General features: G+C 41.5%; 1 protein-coding gene across 1 annotated transcript in view; it reads right to left on the bottom strand.

Annotated features, from left to right (window-relative positions):
• Positions 1 to 13362, bottom strand: part of SHCBP1 (SHC binding and spindle associated 1) — a 38864-nt gene extending 25502 nt beyond the window's left edge. Inside the window, exons 1-5 of the mRNA XM_081217275.1 lie at positions 13223 to 13362; positions 9990 to 10157; positions 9699 to 9814; positions 7741 to 7949; positions 2704 to 2796 (exon numbers count right to left, since the gene is read on the bottom strand). Coding sequence (XP_081073401.1) covers positions 2704 to 2796; positions 7741 to 7949; positions 9699 to 9814; positions 9990 to 10157; positions 13223 to 13331 — 695 coding nt within the window. The 5' untranslated portion in view covers positions 13332 to 13362. The remainder of the gene's footprint in view (positions 1 to 2703; positions 2797 to 7740; positions 7950 to 9698; positions 9815 to 9989; positions 10158 to 13222) is intronic.
• Between the last annotated feature and the right edge of the window lie 5618 nt (positions 13363 to 18980).

The following is an 18980-nucleotide window of genomic DNA, read 5'->3' as shown; positions in this document are numbered from 1 at the left end:
CCTGGTGGTCCAGTGGTTAAGACTCCGCACTCCCAACGCAGGGGGCCCGGGTTTGATCCCTGGTCAGGGAACTAGACCCCACATGCCGCAACTATGAGTTCGCATGCTGCAACTAAAGATCCCACGTGCCGCAACTAAGACCCAGTGCAGCCAAATAAATAAATAAAATATTAAATAAATAAATAAAGCACTACGGAGCAGAATTTGCTGAATATTCCCTCAGGAAGATTATTAGAGTATTTCAAAAACATAAGCCTTTGAGATTCTGAGAAAAAAATAAAGCTGTTATTACTAAACTAGAGAGTGATTAAAACAAAATAACCTTGTATTGGACAACTGTGTTGGCACTTAAAGTTTATTATTAATTTATAAACCTTCTCAAATATATAGACAGAACAAAAAGTACTTCTAGATATAATAATTTATGAATGTACAATCAAGTTAATGGATATGAAATTAATGGATTTGAAAGTAAACTGCAATATTATTGTCATTACCTGTCGTTTTAAAATAATTGCTTTATTTCTCAGTTAAAAGCATACTGACTTAGGCCAGAGCTTCTTAACCTTGGCTGCTTATTAGAATCACTGGGGAACTTTTAAAAAATACAGATGATCAGGTCCCCATCCAGACCAATTAAATTAGTCTCTAAAAGTAGAGGGGTATTTTTTTAAAGTTCCCTGGGGATTCTAATGTGCAGCCAATGTTGAGTACGATTGCCTTAGATAATGTCTTCTTAACTTCGTCACGCTCTAAATAAGATACAGGTACAAAAAAACAGAACCATATCCTAAACAAATTTACATCAAGTTACAGTGAACATTTAAATAGTATTTAAGATGAATAGAAAATATTTTTTCCACTTTTCAAGTAAATGAATTAGGTGAAGCTTGAAAAGCAAGGATTTTGTCTGCTTTGGTTAATCCATACTCATTTAAAGGTATTCTAGAAATCCACTTTGCAAACAAGAAATTGGGGACCCAACCACTGACTGCTTGATCAGATCTACTAAGTTACAAAGATTAAGACTCAAATTTTAAAATTAGTTTCTTAGCATTTCCAATATCCATGCCAATCAGCTTATTTCTTCTCATTATAGTGATACTTCACAGTCTGAAAGTAATGAACCAACATCTGTGTCTCAGGCCCAAAAGCTCTGAAGCAGAGTGTTTTGAATTAGAAAGGAAAAATATTTACTTCACAGTGCAAACTCAAGACAATATGGTTTGATTCCCTTTAACTCTTGCCTGTGAATAGCTCTACACCTGTCTTAGCCTAGGGACCTTTTAAAGAGTCTGCCTATATTTGATAACATTCCAGTTTCCCCATCAAGTACCATAGTTTCTTCTCCATAACGGAAAACAGTTCCTCGCTTATGCTTTCCCATCTGCCAGTGATGTATAAGATATGTATGTAAATCCCGTCTTGTTGTTCCAACGTGTAAGACTGTCAAATCGGAATACGGTTATTTTCCAAGTAAAGATCAAATTTGCCAGATACATGATATTCATCCACCATTACATTTCCCTTCAATCAAAACCAGTCATTGCTCTTTAAAAGCAAGTATATCAAAACTAGAAAATATGCAAGCTTATTGAAATTCTGGCATTTTACTGAATACATTATGAGAAAACAAGAAATGCATAATGGAAAAATTGGAAAGGCTAAATAGAAATCACAGCCAATTTATGAAAAGCTGAAATCAGACATACATAATTCTAAACCAGGTAGAACCAACCTTAACCAGACTTCTCACATATTTTTTACTTATGATTTACTGTTTAAATGAAGAGAAACTTACTAAATCAAATTGGTTATACAGAAATGTAAAGGGTTACTGCCTTATCTTATGTAACCAAATCATCTTTCACACAGGGAAAAAAATTACCTTCTACAATTTTTTTTTCTTTTTTTTTGGCCTGCAAGGTCTAATTTTATTCTTATTGCAGCACTGCGTATTAAATTACCATGCACAAGTACCAAAAAGTTACTTGGTCTTCTAGCACCATCTAGTGGAAGCCACAGTTAACAAAGTTAGTGCAGGACAACAATTTGGGTTGCATGGTTAATTTGGGGTATTTTTATAATGGAAGGGTTTTTCCCTACCAAAATATGATAAGTCAGTAGAATGTATTTAGGTATTTTGGAAATTTTTATTCACCATCAATATTAAATATTTAGTATTTTCATCTATTTATCAAATAAGATTTAAGGAAAAGAACTTGACAAAACATCCTGAGGTAAGTCTGTTTAGCCTACTATGTTTTACTGTAAGAACTTAAGAGTAAAGCCATGTATTTAAAAGTACTCCAAAAAAAAAAGTCTTCTATAATTCAATTAATTTCACTGTTCTTCAATTGTTTTTATTGAGTTTAGTAGTGGGTTGTTTCTTTTTAACATATTAGCTCAATTAAGTTTTATTTAAATTTACAAGAGTGAGCTATTAATTAACATGTTCTTGAATTCTCTGCTTTTAGATTCTAAAAACACTACAAGTAGGTTTATAAACACTAAAAGTAGGTTTCTCTGCACCTGTACAATTTTTATTTAATAACTTGTCAGTGGGTTATACTATTTGTATATGAGTCTGTTTCTATCTGTAGGCCCCTGGAGTATATATACAGTATATACAAAACACAGGTGAAATTAAATCACAAATAGCTATTTTTTCCAACATGTACAAGGCCACTAATAAATACTTACAATCTCAATCGAGGTTCAACACATCTAACAAAATAATCATACTCATCCTCTTCTTCTTCATCCCAACTCCTCCAAATGTTCTGATAGAAAAACCTGAAAAGGAAATTAGTATCACTCAAATTCAATCACTGGCTTAAAATGTTAGGGTTTTGGAGGAATAAGAGTAAATCAAAACAAGTCTATCAAGTATGGTAGAGAAGATTGAATATTTGCTAGATTTGATAGTCATGAGTCACACATGAACTTCTTTGGATTGGCTAAAGAAGTTTTCTACAAAATTGATTCTATTAGGACCTTCTTTTTATCAGAAGAACTATTTATTGACCATCTGTAACTTGGTGGAAAGTAGTGCCATTTGTTAAGATAGAAAAGGCTGGGAGAGAAACAAGTTTAGGGTTGAAAATAAAGAGTTCTGTTTTCACCATGTTCAGGTTGAGATGCCTATTTGAACTCCAAATGGATGATGTCAAGAGTGCAGATAAATATACCAGACCAGAGCTCAAGGAAAAGGTCAGGGCTAGAAACATAAATCTGGAAGTTTCAGCATATTGATGGCATTAGAGCAATAGATGAGATCATCCGGGGACATAAAATAAAGCAGTAGTTCTCAATCCTGGCTGCCCATTAGAGTCCCCTGGGAAGCTTTTAAAAATTGATTTTCAACCCTATTCCAGACCAATAAACCAGAATCTCTTGGGTGGGGGATGGGGGAGGGAGGGTGCAGGATCCATATTTTTTTTAAAGCTCCCCAAAGTGATTTAACAAATTTTTCATCATGGAAAATTTCAAACATATACAAGAGCAAACATGAAAACATGAATACCATGTATCCATCACCAGCTTCAACAATTATCAACTCACAGGCAATCTTATTTCACCTCTAATCCACCCACTTACTTCTCTGCTCTCCTACCCCCACCATCCTGACACTGGATCATTTTAAAGCAAATTTCTGACATATCATATCACTCATAAATTTTTAGTATGTGCCTCTAAAATAAATCTTTATACAAAAAAAGTTTTAATTCCTTAATAACCAAGTATCCAGTCAGTGTTCAGTTCTCCCTAATTATCTCTTTTGTTGTTGCTGTTGTTGTTTTACAGTTGGCTTGCTCATCAGGGTCCAAACAAGGGTCAGTCATTGACTTCAATTAAATCACTTTTACTCTATAGATTATCCATCCCTCTTTTTCACCTTGCAATTTATTTAATAGTTTCCCACACCCTGAATTTTACTGATTGCATCCCCATGGGGTCATTTAAGATGTCCTTCTGTTTCCTTTATTTCTAGTAAACTGATAGTAAGGACTAGAGACTTGATCGTCTTTAGGAAAGACTTTTTGGCAAGAATACTTCAAGGGTGGTATAATGTAGCTTCATCACGAAGCACATGATACCTGGTCATCTCTTTTGATGATGAGCTTAAGAATGATCAATGGATTCAGATCTTGTCAGCCTGATTTATCTGCCACAAAGTTCCCCATCAGGTTTTCACCAATGGCTGTAGCAGCCATTGGTGATCATTGCCTGAAACCTCTATTTTATTATGGGTTGCAAAATACTGATATTCTCATCTTATCATTCCTTCTTCATGTAGTAGTTGGAATACTCCTATAAAGAAAATTTCCAGGAGATTCTAATGTGCTTTCAAAGCTGATTAGAGAGAGAGACGTGTAGATAGCCTAGGCCTGAGCCCTGGGTAACTTCAACATTCTAAAGTTTGAGCATGAGAGGAAAGAGCTGGCCAAGATGACTAAGAAAGCAAGCCCGTGACACACTATCATAAAGTGGTGTCCCAGAAACTGGGAATAGAATAGAGTATGTTAAGAAGATGGGAATGATCAAATAATTAGAATGTGACCAAGAGGTCAAGGTAAGATGAGATCAGAGGAGTGACGACTGGATACGAGAATATGAGTGACCTTAAGCACAATTTCAATGGTACTGTAGGAGTAGAAGCATTAGTGGAATGCCAGGAAGTACAGACGATATAACTCAAAAAGTTGAAAAGGAAGGAGCAGTGAAAATGAAGCCATCTCTTAATTCTTATAGATTAGACTGTCATTCTCTTCACCCTCTAGAGTCCATCTCTTAAAAACAAACAAACAAAAAATAATAATAAAACAAACCTGAGCATGCCTTTACTCAACCAAAAAACTCTGCTGGCTCCTTGCTGTCCTCAGAACAAAGCCCAAATTCCTGAGCTTGGTGATATTACATGGACTCACAGTCCCCCCTCTAGAGCACCTCTCTTGCTTCAGAGACCCTGTGTGCAAACTACCAATTTCACAAGCTCTTTCAAAACTGCTGTGACATGCTGGTCAGGCTGCCTTCCACCTTTTCCACCTGGTAAGCTTATATTTACACTTCATGACCCAGCTCAAATGTCCTCACCAGTTCAGTATGAGGCATTCACATTTCATTCACATCTGCACCTCCTCCAGTGTTTATTCTCTCAAGACAGAAAATTGGGAGTTAGCCTTGACTTCTCCCATATCCACTCTACCACCAAGTCTTAGCCATCCTACTTTCTCCATAAGCCTAATCTGTACTCTCCATATCTGCACCCTAGTCCACTCTATCTCTTAACTGATCTCTCTACCCCTTCCCGCTCCATTTACTTTCTACACAGCAGCCAGAACAAACCTTTTAAAACACAAAGCTGATCATATTCATCCTTGATTGAAAACCCTTCAGTGGTTTCCCACTGCTCTTAAAGACAAAAATCGTTCATTGGCTGACAAATCCCTGCATCTTCTGACCCCTGACAACCTCTAAGCTAGTTTCCTAAGTCTCTTCCATTACTGTCTATGTTCTAACCACATTGGCCCTCTGGCTCCTTAAACTCACTGAGTTCCTGAACCTGTTCCCTCCCCTAAACTGCCACAACCACTTTCACCTAGCCAACCCTTTAGACCCAAGTTCAAATATCATTTCCTCAGGAAATAACCATATTACAGCAACCTGACCTAGTCTTAGAACACTCTGTAATCCCTCACAGCACTCACTGCAGTTTCCAATCGTACACATAACTTTATGTGATTATTTCATCAAGGTTCATCTCCCACCTTTAGACTGACATCTCCCTGGTGATGGTGATTGTTTCTGTTTTGTGCACCAGTCAAATCTCACCCTCAACTCAGGACCTGGCACTGAAATACTTACTGAATAAAATGAACAAATGAAAACCCTCATAATTTGACCTTTTCTGGACACTGACCAGAATCTGAGCCCTCACCTCAAAATAAAGAATAATTTAGCCAGGCTCGCCTTCAAATAATACTATTACTAATTCCAGATACTTGTCTTTCTATCAACTTCTATACCCATAAGAGATTAGCTCCCTGATTCCTAATTTCCTAAACTCGTCAATTATCCCTTTACCTTCATATGCCTCAACTGACAGATTTTTTAAGTGAGAGAAACATAAGAGTTATTTTGGTTCTAGACATAAGCCAGTTCTTTAGATTTATATTGTTTGGCCTAATATTGAATACCTACAGTCCTCGCATCATATGCAAGTCCAATGTCCTTGCATACAATTAGAAATTTTCTATGAAATGTCAGAAGCAGGGCCCAAGACACCCTGCTTCTTTGTAAAGTATCAAATTAAGCTCAGCAAAACCAGGTTAACTCACTAACGGTATAGAAACTGGAAAATACTTTTTGAACTACAGAACACCAAGCAACATTATTAACATGACCTTTATATTATCCAGTCTTCCAGTTCATGGAGGAATATAAGTCCATTTTTTTTTTTTTTTTTTGCGGTACATGGGCCTCTCACTGTTGTGGCCTCTCCCGTTGCGGAGCACAGGCTCCGGACGCGCAGGCTCAGCGGCCATGGCTCACGGGCCTAGCCGCTCCGCGGCATGTGGGATCCTCCCGGACCGGGGCACGAACCCGTGTCCCCTGCATCAGCAGGCGGACTCTCAACCACTGTGCCACCAGGGAAGCCCCTAAGTCCATTTTTAAATAGCCAAATATAAGCCTTCCTTAGTAAATATACTTAGTAAATATACTTATAAAAAGAAGATTCAGGGCTTCCCTGGTGGCGCAGTGGTTGAGAAACTGCCTGCCAATGCAGGAGACACGGGTTCGAGCCCTGGTCTGGGAAGATCCCACATGCCGCGGAGCAACTAGCCCCGTGAGCCACAATTACTGAGCCTGCGCGTCTGGAGCCTGTGCTCCGCAACGAGAGGCCGCGATAGTGAGAGGCCCGCGCACCGTGATGAGGAGTGGCCCCCACTTGCCGCAACTAGAGAAAGCCCTCGCACAGAAACGAAGACCCAACACAGCACAAATAATTAATTAATTAATTAATAATAAAAATTAAAAAAAAAATTAAAAAAAAAAAAGAAGATTCAAAAGAACTATCTGTATCAGGAACTATCCGACAAAAAAGTTATCTGAAAAACAAAAAAAAGCATACCTATTAATGCAGGTATGGGCTTTCCTTCTCACTTAAGGGACAAGGCATGCACCTGTGCAAGTGGAAACCGACTAAGCCAAAAAAGGTTGAAAGGCATGCACATACCCCCTAAGGATCCTGGAAGTGGCCTGACAAAACACCTTCTTTGGCCAGACATATCCTTGAAAACACTGTATGTCAGGCTTATCAGTGCACAAGTGATGGTATACCACCTTCTTTACCTTCTTTCCTTTCCTCTTATGTTCAAGTACATCAACTATAGCCTTAGCATCCAGAACTTTTAAGACAGTTTCTAAATATATACAAACCAAATTTAAAAATTCCATGTCTTTTGTTAACATTTGGGGACACTGAGAGAAGGCTATACAGGAATCCCTAGTACTACTTTTCTCAACTTTTCTGTAAGTCTGAAATTACCTCAAAATGAAAATTTTAAACATTGAAAACATTTTTTTAATTTTAAAAAGTGTCCACTGTCTTTGGATATTTTAAAATATTGCAGTGACCAAGTTTACAGTTTGAGTTTTAAATCTACAGACCAGAATTACTGCATTTCATCCAAAGTTTTTGGCCACAAGGTTACTTCTCTCAACCTCTTTTCCTACCTGATGTGCTCAATTGCAAGTGCTGTCTGGTCAAACACTCCTGAATCATCAAATACCACCCACAACTCCTGCAGGGGCAACTGGTGTTCCTTCAAATCAAGGAGCTCTTTCATACACTCCAAAGTAAAAGTGCTGACTTGAGATTCACAGAGGTACGGGTCAGCAAGCCTCACCACTGCCTTCAAGGCTACGAAGTCCACATCTGTGACCTGAAATTTAAAATAATGCGACTTAACATAAGCAAATCAAAATTAAGATACATCTAAAACACTACTTACAGCCTGATTTTTTTAAACCATGAAATGGGAGTGGGGAGCCTTCTTCCATAACATAAAGGATAAACAAGACAGGCCTGGCTTGTACCCACATGGAGCTGACATCGTAATTGAGAGGACAAATAAACAAACAAGATGGCAACAAGTAAGTGACAGAGAATAAGTAGCAGGGGTGGTGGTCTGGCTTTACTGGGAGGGTAGGGGAAGTCACTTCTGAACTGCGATAAAAAGGATGAAAAGGAGGCAGCTGTGTGAAGAGCAGGAAAGATGCAAAAGGCCCTGGGGCAGAGACAAGCTTGGCAGCTGGCAGAGAAGCAGTGTTTCTTGCTGGAACCGCAGGAAGGAAATGAGGTACGGGCAGCAGGAGGTGAGGTGAGAGAGAGGCAAGAAGATCAGGACAGGAAGGGCATTGGAAGGAGCTTGGCTTTTACATGTTATCTAGCACAATGAGAAGCCATAAAGCCAACACAGGCCTTTGGTGAATGCAGTGCATTAGAGGTTTGTAAGCAGAGGAATGGGGCATTTCTCTTTTAAAACAAGACACTGACCTACTAGGGAATGGACTTGAGGACATGGGGAGGGGGAAGGGTAAGCTGTGACAAAGTGAGAGAGCGGCATGGACATATATACACTACCAAACGTAAAATAGATAGCTAGTGGGAAGCAGCCACATAGCACAGGGAGATCAGCTCGGTGCTTTGTGACCACCTAGAGGGGTGGGATAGGGAGGGTGGGAGGGAGGGAGACGCAAGAGGGAAGAGACATGGGAACATACGTATATGTATAACTGATTCACTTTGTTATAAAGCAGAAACTAGCACACCATTGTAAAGCAATTATACTCCAATAAAGATGAAAAAAAAAACAATGACTTTGACTGCTTTCAGAGAATTGAGGTGTTTTGGGGGAAGGGAGCTACTATCATAATCAAATTAATAGGCCTGAACTGCAACCAAAGACATTAGCATAACCCAAAATTTAAAAATCCACGAGGAACAGCTGCTTGCAAACCATTGCCTCATATATAGTCACTGCAGCATGTGATGTCATTTTTTAAAGGGGCTGCAGCCACAACTTGTATTCATTCACACTCCCTGGTTTACCATTTTAGTTTAACTGGGGTGGAGGTTTGTGGTCCGGTTAACACACACTAAGAAAAATTCACAGCTGTAATTAGAGTGCAAATTTAATGTAAAAGGCCCAGTCAGTTGAAAAATAAGATTGTTTTTACTTTCTGCAATGGAACATCAAGAGGTTAACCACATACCTACAAACTTGTCAGGCAAAAAATAGGCTAGTTTTAAAATGCCCGCTTGGTTTGAGCTACTTTAATGGGCTACAACTAAGAAGGTAAAAAGTCAATTCAAACCCCACTGACTTTATAATTAGGCCTCTTTGTTTTTTAAACGGTCTCAAATACCACCCTCACTTCATAGGTTTCTAATCCATTTCCCCTTTTTAAAGGACACTGAAGCTTAAACCACCTCTATTCCCTGGTAGCTCCTCCTCAGTTGCCTTTAAAATTTGTGGGACACTTCATACACCGTGACAGTTAGTTGTGAAAAACATTCTATTTTCAATCAGCTCATAAACCTTAATAAAAAATAAGCACTGTGCTACAACAGTCTGAGGGAAAGTGTTTTTAGCTAGAGATAAATGTCTTAACAACAGAATTAAATTTACCTCAACCAGCACCTTGAACACATTAGTGTGCCAGACTGCCCGCCATCCAGATGGTTCAAGGACCTTCTCTAAGAACTCAGCTGTGAATTCTTTTACCTCAGAGGCCTTACAGTCAGCTACAAACAAATTAAACGCAATAAGAATTGGGGCTGCATAAAGGGGAGAGAAGTTAATAAATCTACTCAAATCTACTTTCTCAGAACCAACAAACAGCAGTCTGAGGAACTGAGACCATCTACTGAATACATATAAATTAAAAGACAAAAGAAGCAAAAAAGAGGACCTACTCACCTAAAATGTAATCTTGATAAGCTCTGAATCGTTCATAGAACAAAAGGTGACTTGTCTGGAACATTTCTGGGAAATGAGTTTTTCCTTCTGGCACAAAACTTTGTAAACTAGTACCTGGTTTATCCTGATTGCTACAATCACTGCATGAATCTTCATCTTCAAACAAAACTAAGAGAACAAAAATAGGTAGGCTCAACTATCCCAGACACTTCCAGTGCTTATAAACTGCTTCTATTTTCATATACTTGCTTAGAAATTCCAAACAAATAAAAACAAGGATTTGGGTATAATGCTTTACTTACCTCTATCATTGTCAGAAAAAAAACAGTTTTCTAAATTAAAAAAATCTCAAAATCCAAGTTCTACTTCAAAACAATAAGGACTTAAAATACTTCATGGGTTAGGTTTTTGTTGCTCTTCTGTGAAGAAGAGGGTTGTTTTTAATTAAGTGGGAATCACCCAAGTTCTCCTTCAGAGAACACGGCTATGATTATTACTAGAGCTAGCAAGTTATAATGGTCACATAGCTTACAGTCATTTTTTTCCAAAACAATTCCATAAAGCTGCATTAAATAGGGAGCTGATTTCCTATACTCCATCTCAAACAAATTGAAACCTCCCTCTAATTTCTACAATATCAGCTTGTCAATGCCCCCTCAATAAACAGGGATGAGAGATTCTTAATAATGCATAAGGTTTACTTCACCAAAGTTTCTAGGTTCCTCCTGACTAATTTCAATGCCTGTGTCTAAAGAAAGGATTAGAAAATGCTAATCGCATTAGGTTTGGGCTGTATGTAATCATGTTTCACAAGGCGTGATTGGGCCAGTGACATATCTAATTCTGGGCAATACAATGTTTTTAATAGACAAAACGACTACTAAATAAATGCTGAGGGTAGCATCTAGACTGGCAAAGTTCTTTCCTGTGGTTTCAGGAAGGGTATCTGAGACAACTACTAGCAGCAGTCTTTCTCTTCCCTTACCTCTTATATTCCTCCTTCCTTTTCTCCCTCCTTCCACTTCTCTGCCCCTGTTCAGGCCACCAGAATTATGTGACCCCACAGACTGTAATAGGGAAGAACAAATCTGACTCCATATTGGATCTGTTTCTTGTACTTTACCCTTTGTATCCTATAGCTTTTGATACAAGAATGTTGCCTATAGCCTGAAATGCACAGGATAGCCCCTTCTCAAAGCTCTGACCTTTAAAGGTATAACACTTTTCCACTCATATAGAGATAAAAAGTTGCTAAACAGAGAATAACATTTGTCTTGTAGGTTTACAGGAATATCCTGACCTGACCTACCTGGACAGATGCAAGAACAAAGGATTCTGACACCAAGAAGTTTGCAACAACCAGCCACAACCTCTCCCCTTTTAGTATAAAGGAAGCCTGAATTCTAACTTTGGCAAGATGGTTCTTTGGGACTCTATTCCACCAACTTCTCAGTCAGCTGGCTTTCCAAATAGAGTCTCTATTCCTTGCCCCAACAACTCGTCTCTCAATTTATTGTCCTGTCGTGCAGCAAGCAGTACAAGTTTGGACATGGCAACAAGATGACCAAGGTGTACTGAAGGGCTTCCTGCTTACAGATTATCAATGCGCCTGAGCCTCAGAGGACATCAATACCTCACCTGCTGTGTAACAATCTCTCTGTACCTAAAGGAAGATGAAAACAGTATGCCAACTTCAATTAAATTAAGAGAATAAACTATATGTTAATCACTTACAACAGTACCCACCACATAACATAGATATAAATGTTTGTTAAAGAAATAATACCGTCATCTCACACACATTAGGTGACTATTATCCAAAAAACAACAAGAAAAACTATCAAGAAAACAAGTGTTGGGCTTCCCTGGTAGCGCAGTGGTTGAGGGTCCGCCTGCCGATGCAGCAGACGCGGGTTCGTGCCCCGGTCCGGGAAGATCCCACATGCCGCGGAGCGGCTGGGGCCGTGAGCCATGGTCGCTGAGCCTGCGCGTCCAGAGCCTGTGCTCCGCAACGGATGAGGCCACAATAGTGAGAGGCCCACGTACCGCAAAAAAACAAAAACAAAAAAACAAAAAAAAAGGAAGGAAATTACGACAAGTGTTGGATGAACATTATGCTGCGTGAAATAAGCCAGTCACAGAAAGACAAATACTGTGCAATTCCACTGATATGAGGTACTTAAGAGTAGTCAAAATCATATCATAAAGACAAAGTATAATGGTGGTTGCCAGGAGCTGGGGGGAGGGGTGATTGGGGGTTTATTATTCAATAGATATAGAGTTTCAGTTTACAAGATGAAAAGAACCATGGTAACAGAGGGTGGTGATGGCTACACAACAATGTGAATGTGTTTAATACCACTGAACTGTACACTTAAAAATGGTTAAGATGGTAAATTTTGTTATGTGTGTCTTACAATTAAAAAGAATATACCTTACTTCAGCACAATTCTTTAGATCCAATTTGAAAGTATTTCTTTTCACACATTATTTCACTTCATCTTCACCACTCCGTAGCACCACTACCTGTTTTCCAGATGGGCAAACTGAAGCCAAGTGACTGTTGCCAGTTCACAAGAGTGGCTGGTAGAGGAGTTAAGTCACACCTATGTTCTCTCACTTCTCCAGGACTCTTTCCACTACACAATACAACTGAAAATGTTAAAGTAAAACCACCTTAAAATATCAGGGGGAAAAAACGGAGTCTCCATGAAGAGGTAGAAAGGACTGAGAATTAGACCTGGGGTCTACTTTTAGACTCCATCCCAAATTGGCTCCCCTACCTTTGGGCATGTCACCTGCCCTCAGTGCTCAGTGCAGGCCTAGATGCAGCCAACTAGGCCAAGCGTTCAAGTTTCTTCTCTTTCAGGAAAGGGAAGTGTGGTACGAGATCTCCTTTGAGATGCAAATTTTTAAAATGCGCCCACTCTGGACTCACAAACGCGTGCACAAAGCCCGGGGGGCCCACCCAGACAGCAAAAGTAGGAATTCCCGGCCCGGCCCAGTTCCCTCCAGTCTCAAGGAAGCTGAGGCCAGACTGGGCGGGGGGAGTTGCCCTGGGTACCTCCTGACTTCGACGTCGGGGCATCGCCCAGCCACTGCCGCCACCCAGGCCAGCAAGGTCCGGAAGGCCTGCGCCCCAGGCGCCCTCGGAGAGTCCCGACGCCCCCCGCGCTGCCGACACGGTCTGTCGCAGGCGGCGGCTCCTCCGGCCCGTCACGACGGGTGCTCACCTTTCCCGAGGGGCGCCGGCTCCTCTTCCGCAGCCCAGCCGGTGCGCTCGTGGTCCCGCGCCATTGCCTCCGACCCCAACCCACCACCAGCCAGCAACCCGTCAGCCATTTCAAATTTCCGCGGGCGGCCGCCCGGCCCAGTAACGCGATGAAGCAGCCGCTTTTGATTGGATAGTGGGCCGAGGCTCTTCGACCAATTAAAGGAAAGTTTGCGTGGCCGCCGTTTCCACACGAGCCCCGCCCCTTCAGCCTCCACCCACCCCGGTGGCAGTGCCTGGGCGCCATCTACTGGCCGGAAGGACTGATCTTCTCGTCCCAGCTCTTGCTCTTTTTGTTTACTGGGACGAACTTAGACAAAGTTGAATTAGGACATAATTTGGGATGAGTTCCGAAAAACTAACAAGCCATACCTGGAAGTGAGGTAGAGCGGAAAAGACACTGGCTTGAGAGTCAAAAAACCATAGTATTTAGACTTGTTTCTTCCATTACCGCTGGTATTACCTTGGGCAAGTCACTTCACCTCTTAGAAGAGCATCTTCAGTTCTAATAGTATATTGGCTTAGATGGCTCCAAACTTTTCATCACTAAAAATCAGTTACTCTCTCGCTTTTTCTTTCTCTCCCCCTCTTTCATTCACTACCTACACACAGAGGATATTTTCAAAGAATGTCAAATAATATTTAGAATGTAAAATTATGTTTTACCTACATTTATTAATCAACAACTATAACCTCCAATGATAATAGCTAACATTTGTTGAGTACTGTGTGCAAGACACCCCTGCATATTTTATCTGCAGTATCTTATTCAATCTTCAAAAACCATTCTATGAGACAGGAAATATTATTGTTATTCCCATTTTACAGATGATGACATGGAGTCACCAAGAAATTAAGAAATGCTCAATTTAACCCAGCAGTGCCAGTATTAAAAACCAGCCAAATTTCTGAATCCACGCTTTAATGGCTCTGCCAGACCATGACTAGTCAGACCTGAGATGGCCGGCAACAGCAGAGGTTACCAGAATACAAGGAAGATGAGTCCCACAGAAAGACAAGAGCCTGGTCATGACAGTGTTATCACAGGGAAGACATTTCCACTTACTGCCTTAAAGGAAAACCTTGGGCTAAAGTCTCTCAGATCCCTCACAGCTGAAATGATATTAAGGACAAATCACTTATTAAACTGGTTACATTTCCAAACCTATGCTTGCATGGATTATATGGAAAGTTTTTAGAGTTTTCCCCTAAGTGGAGACCTTTTAGGAGCACACATTTCTTGGGAGTTTGCTTTTCCTGCCCCTCCCCCTTATCCTAAGGAAAGGGTTTTTTAATTCTTCCTTTCCAATCCCTCCATCTGCAGCCCATTGCAGCCTTCCACCTGCCTTAGGTGGGGTGGCACCCACTATTCCCAGTCTTTTTTCTATCTTCACTCTCTTTCTCACCACTGGGTCCTTATACTCTGTCTACACAGGGGCTCAAAACTTACTGCCCTCCCCTAAAAACTTCCCAGAGCCCAACTGCAATCTTGAGATACTGCCTCCGCACTTTCTGGATAGCACCAAATTGCTCTGGGGTAGTGCCTTTCCTCTCCTGCTTTCTCAACGGCCAGTAGCTTCCTCCAGAGGCCTGCCCTCCCTCACCCCCATCACCCTCCGCCCGCTGCAGCAGTGACAGCCCAGCATCCCCTTCCGTAGTCCTTCCTCCCCTGGCCTCCGGGACTTCTCTCTTCTGGTCCTTCACTCTTCTGGTTCTCCTTCCTGCCTTCATTCCTCTTCCTCCTTCTCAGATCCCCTAAACCTAGGGGACTCCCAAGGGCATTATCCTGAGTCCACCTTCCTCAGTAGGTAACAGAAGTGAGTGAAGAAGGCCAAGTGTGGACAGTGGCACTCACTGTGAGCACACAAGAAAGCAGATGTGCTAATTCACTTGAAAAATAATAAACAGAGAGAGTATAGACTGTGTGCCAGACATTGTTCTAGGCTCAAGGGAAGCAGGGGCAAACAAGCAGACAAGGTCCTGCCCACATGGAATTCACAGCCTCGTGGAGATGCACAATGAACAAGTAAAAAATCAATTAACAAGCAAGATTCAATTATGAAAAATAATAAGATAAAATAAAATTCAGTGATGTGATAGAGAATGATAAGTGGTGAAGACAGATTCAGACTTTTATGTGAAAATGCCTGATTTTAAGCTGTTAGCAACTTTTTTTTTTAATGTAAATACTATGCAATCCAGAAAAACCTTATTTCCCAGGCCAAATTTGGCCCACAGCCCACTAGGATCGCAACCTCTGTTCTAAGCCCCAGCCGCTAAAAGTACAGTCCAGGGGCCAGGAGCTTGTTAGAAATGCAGAGTCCCTCCCCTACCCCCAGATCTGCTGGACTGGAATCTGCATTTCAACAAGATCCCCAGTCCTCAAGTAACATAATTCATGTTTGATACAAAGGTCTTCAGACCTGAGTTCTCTCCTGCAGCTATTTCAGTTTCATCTCCTGCTGGAAAACTTGACCTGGAGCTCTCATTCATGATTCACGTTCATGAATGCTGCAAAGCCAAGTGCAGCCCATCCTCCAGCTCATAAGGCTCTCATTTCATCCCACCCTCCCTGCCACAGCCCCTGTGGCCACCACCATCTCCCATGCAGGCTGTTGAGATGGCACCTGGGAAGTCACCGCACCTGAGAGGACTCACCCACTCTCTCACCTGCTTCCAGAATTAATTGCTCCCCTCTTGCTATTCCTAGCACAGGGGTCTCAATCAGTGCCCGGAATGGCCAGGTAGGTGACAGAAGGAGAGAAGTGGGCACTGGTGCCAGTCCCGTGAGAAGTGATGGGTATGGACCCCATGTTGCCATGTTGGTTTTCCAGTGGAAGCCAGGAGTCTAGATTTTTATAAGAAATTTCCCATATTAAGATTGGCAACCGGGTCTTCTCTGGTGGTGCAGTGTTTAAGAATCCGCCTGCCGGGCTTCCCTGGTGGCGCAGTGGTTGAGAGTCCGCCTGCCGATGCAGGGGACACGGGTTCGTGCCCCGGTCTGGGAAGATCCCACATGCCGCGGAGCGGCTGGGCCCGTGAGCCATGGCCGTTGGGCCTGCGCGTCCGGAGCCTATGCTCCGCAACGGGAAAGGCCACAACAGTGAGAGGCCCACATACCGCAAAAAAAAAAAAAAAAAAAAAAGAATCCGCCTGCCAATGTAGGCACACAGGTTCGAGCCCTGGTCCAGGGGATCCCACATACTGCGGAGCAACTAAGCCTGTGCACCACAACTAGTGAGCCTGTGCTCTAAAGTCTGAGCCACAACTACTGAGCCCACGTGCCACAACTACTGAAGCCCACATGCTTAGAGCTCGTGCCCCGTAACAAGAGAAGCCACGGCAGTGAGAAGCCCACATGCAGCAACGAAAACCTAGTGCAGCCAAAAATAAATTAATTATTTTTTTAAAAAGTTAATTAAGAAAAAAAAAGATTGGCAACCAATTTTTAACAACTTAAACACTGTGCCAGCCAAATAAAACATACCTGTAGACCACCAGTTTGCAACTTCTGAGGCCTAGTCTACTTGTGACATTGCGTCAGAGGCTGTGGTTCTTTGAAGACAAGTACCATGTCATATTCATCTTTGTACTGCTGGTAACTACTACTAAACTTCACTTAGTAAAGGGACAAACTAAATTAACACTGCTCCTTTTATATATAGTGTAATATTATGATGCCATTAGCCAAAGGCTCAGGTTTAGAGTCAAATGGCCAGATCTGGGCAATTTCTGCTGCTGCTGCCCAGAGACCCCCTACCCAGAACCACAGATTCAGCATTACTACCATTACCTAAGTCAGGGTCAGGGAACGCGGCCTGTATTGGGGGCCCTCTGCCCCCAAACCAGCCCACCAGCTCCCCAAGGACAGAAGCACTCTCTAAAGTGTGCAGCTCAGGACTTTGACCCGTGGGGGACAGAAGCCCAGCATGGCCCCCACTGCCCTGCTTTAGAATGTGTTCCCACATCCATATGAATGGGTTTCTGAGCACAGACAAGGACAAAGACAGACAGTGCAAATTCTGAACTTCAGAGAAGGGTGGGGAGAGCCCCCAGATCCTGGGAGGGGTCCCACTGGGAGAGGCCTGTCCCTCCATCCGCAGTTGTGGGGAGCCCCACGTGGGCCCAGGGTGGGCAGGTAGCCCACGATGTCTACTCCACTGCAGGGAGAGAAGAGATGCTAGGTCTCTGCTTCTCTGGTCTGTGAGTCTGGGTCTCTCATTGACAAAAACAAAGAATAAAAGCTAGGCTCGAATTTTGGCTTGTATTTTCCACTAGAGGAAAGCTTAAACTTTCAAAATAAATCTTTAGCACTTGGTAAAGCATTGAGAAGTCCTTTCAGCCAGTTTCCTCTAGAGCCTCTGGGCCTTGTGCGAGGCTCCAGGGATTAGGAGGGAACAAATAAACCTAACTCTTACCTCACGGAGCTCATGGTCCAGCAGGGGAGAGGCATATTAAACAAGAGAATACCCAGTGAGTGTAGACAGACTTGGGATAAATGCCACCAATTAGAGGGAATCCTAGGCAGGGCCCTCTTTGCAGGGGTATTGGGCTAAAACCTTCAGGATAAGGCAGAACTGAAACATGGGCTCTTCCTTGATCTCAAGCCTGCTGGCCTTTGGGCTGATACTATACCATCAGCTCTCCTGGTTCTCAGGCCTCTGGAATTGGACTGTGGAACTACCATGAGCTCTCCTAGATCTCCAGCTTGCTGACTCACCCTGCAGATCTTAGGACCTGTGTGTGTGTGTGTGTGTATATATATACACACACACACACATATATATACGTACATACATATATATGTATATATAGACATATGTATGTATATATAGACATACATATGTATGTGTATATATGTATATATATTTCAGTTAATAGAGAACTCTATTACAAGTGGCTATACCATTTTCCATTACTACCAGCAATAAATGAGGGTTCCAGTTGTTCCACAACCTCACCATGTGCTTTTTGTTTTTTGCTTTTTAATTTGGCCACTTTAGTAGGTATATAGTGCTATCTCATTATGCCTTAAATTTGCATTTCCTTGATAAGATCATGTCATCTGCAAATAGAAATTGTTTTACTTCTTCTTTTTCATTCTGAATGTCTTTCATTTCTTTTTCTTGCCTAACTGCCCCGGCTAGAAGAACCTCCAGTACAACGTTGAATAGAAATGGCAAGAGCTAACATCTAGGTCTTGTTCCTGATCTTAGGGAGAAAGCATCCATTCTTCTACCATTAAGTATAATCTCACCTGTGGATTTTTCCTGACTTTATCAGCCTGAGGAAGTTGCCTTCTATTCCTATTTTACTGAGTGCTTATCATGAAGGGGTGTTGAACTTTATCAAATGCTTTTCCTATGTCTCTTGAGATGATCATGTGGCTTTTGCCCTTTATTCTATTGAAGTGGTGTATTACATTAATGATTTTTAAATATTAAACCAATCTTGCATCCCTGGGATAAATCTCACTCGGCCATGGTGTTATGCGTGTTATGTATTGCTGGATTCAATTTGCTAGTATTTTGTTGAGGATCTTTGCATCCATATTTATAAGACATTTTCTGTAGGTTTCTTTTCTTGTGATGCCTTTGTCTGGTTTTGATATCAAAGTAATACTGACTTTATAGTCTCCTGCATTTTTCCTATATAAGATTTGTCACAATTTACACTTCTCTGTTATTCCTTTCTCCCTTTTAAACAGTAGTTCCATGAGG

Source organism: Mesoplodon bidens, assembly GCF_964165515.1.
Source record: "Mesoplodon bidens genome assembly, chromosome: 18".
In the NCBI taxonomy this organism is placed as follows: domain Eukaryota; kingdom Metazoa; phylum Chordata; class Mammalia; order Artiodactyla; family Ziphiidae; genus Mesoplodon; species Mesoplodon bidens.
Note: the sequence above shows the minus strand (reverse complement) of the source record. Positions and strands in the feature narration are given on the sequence as shown.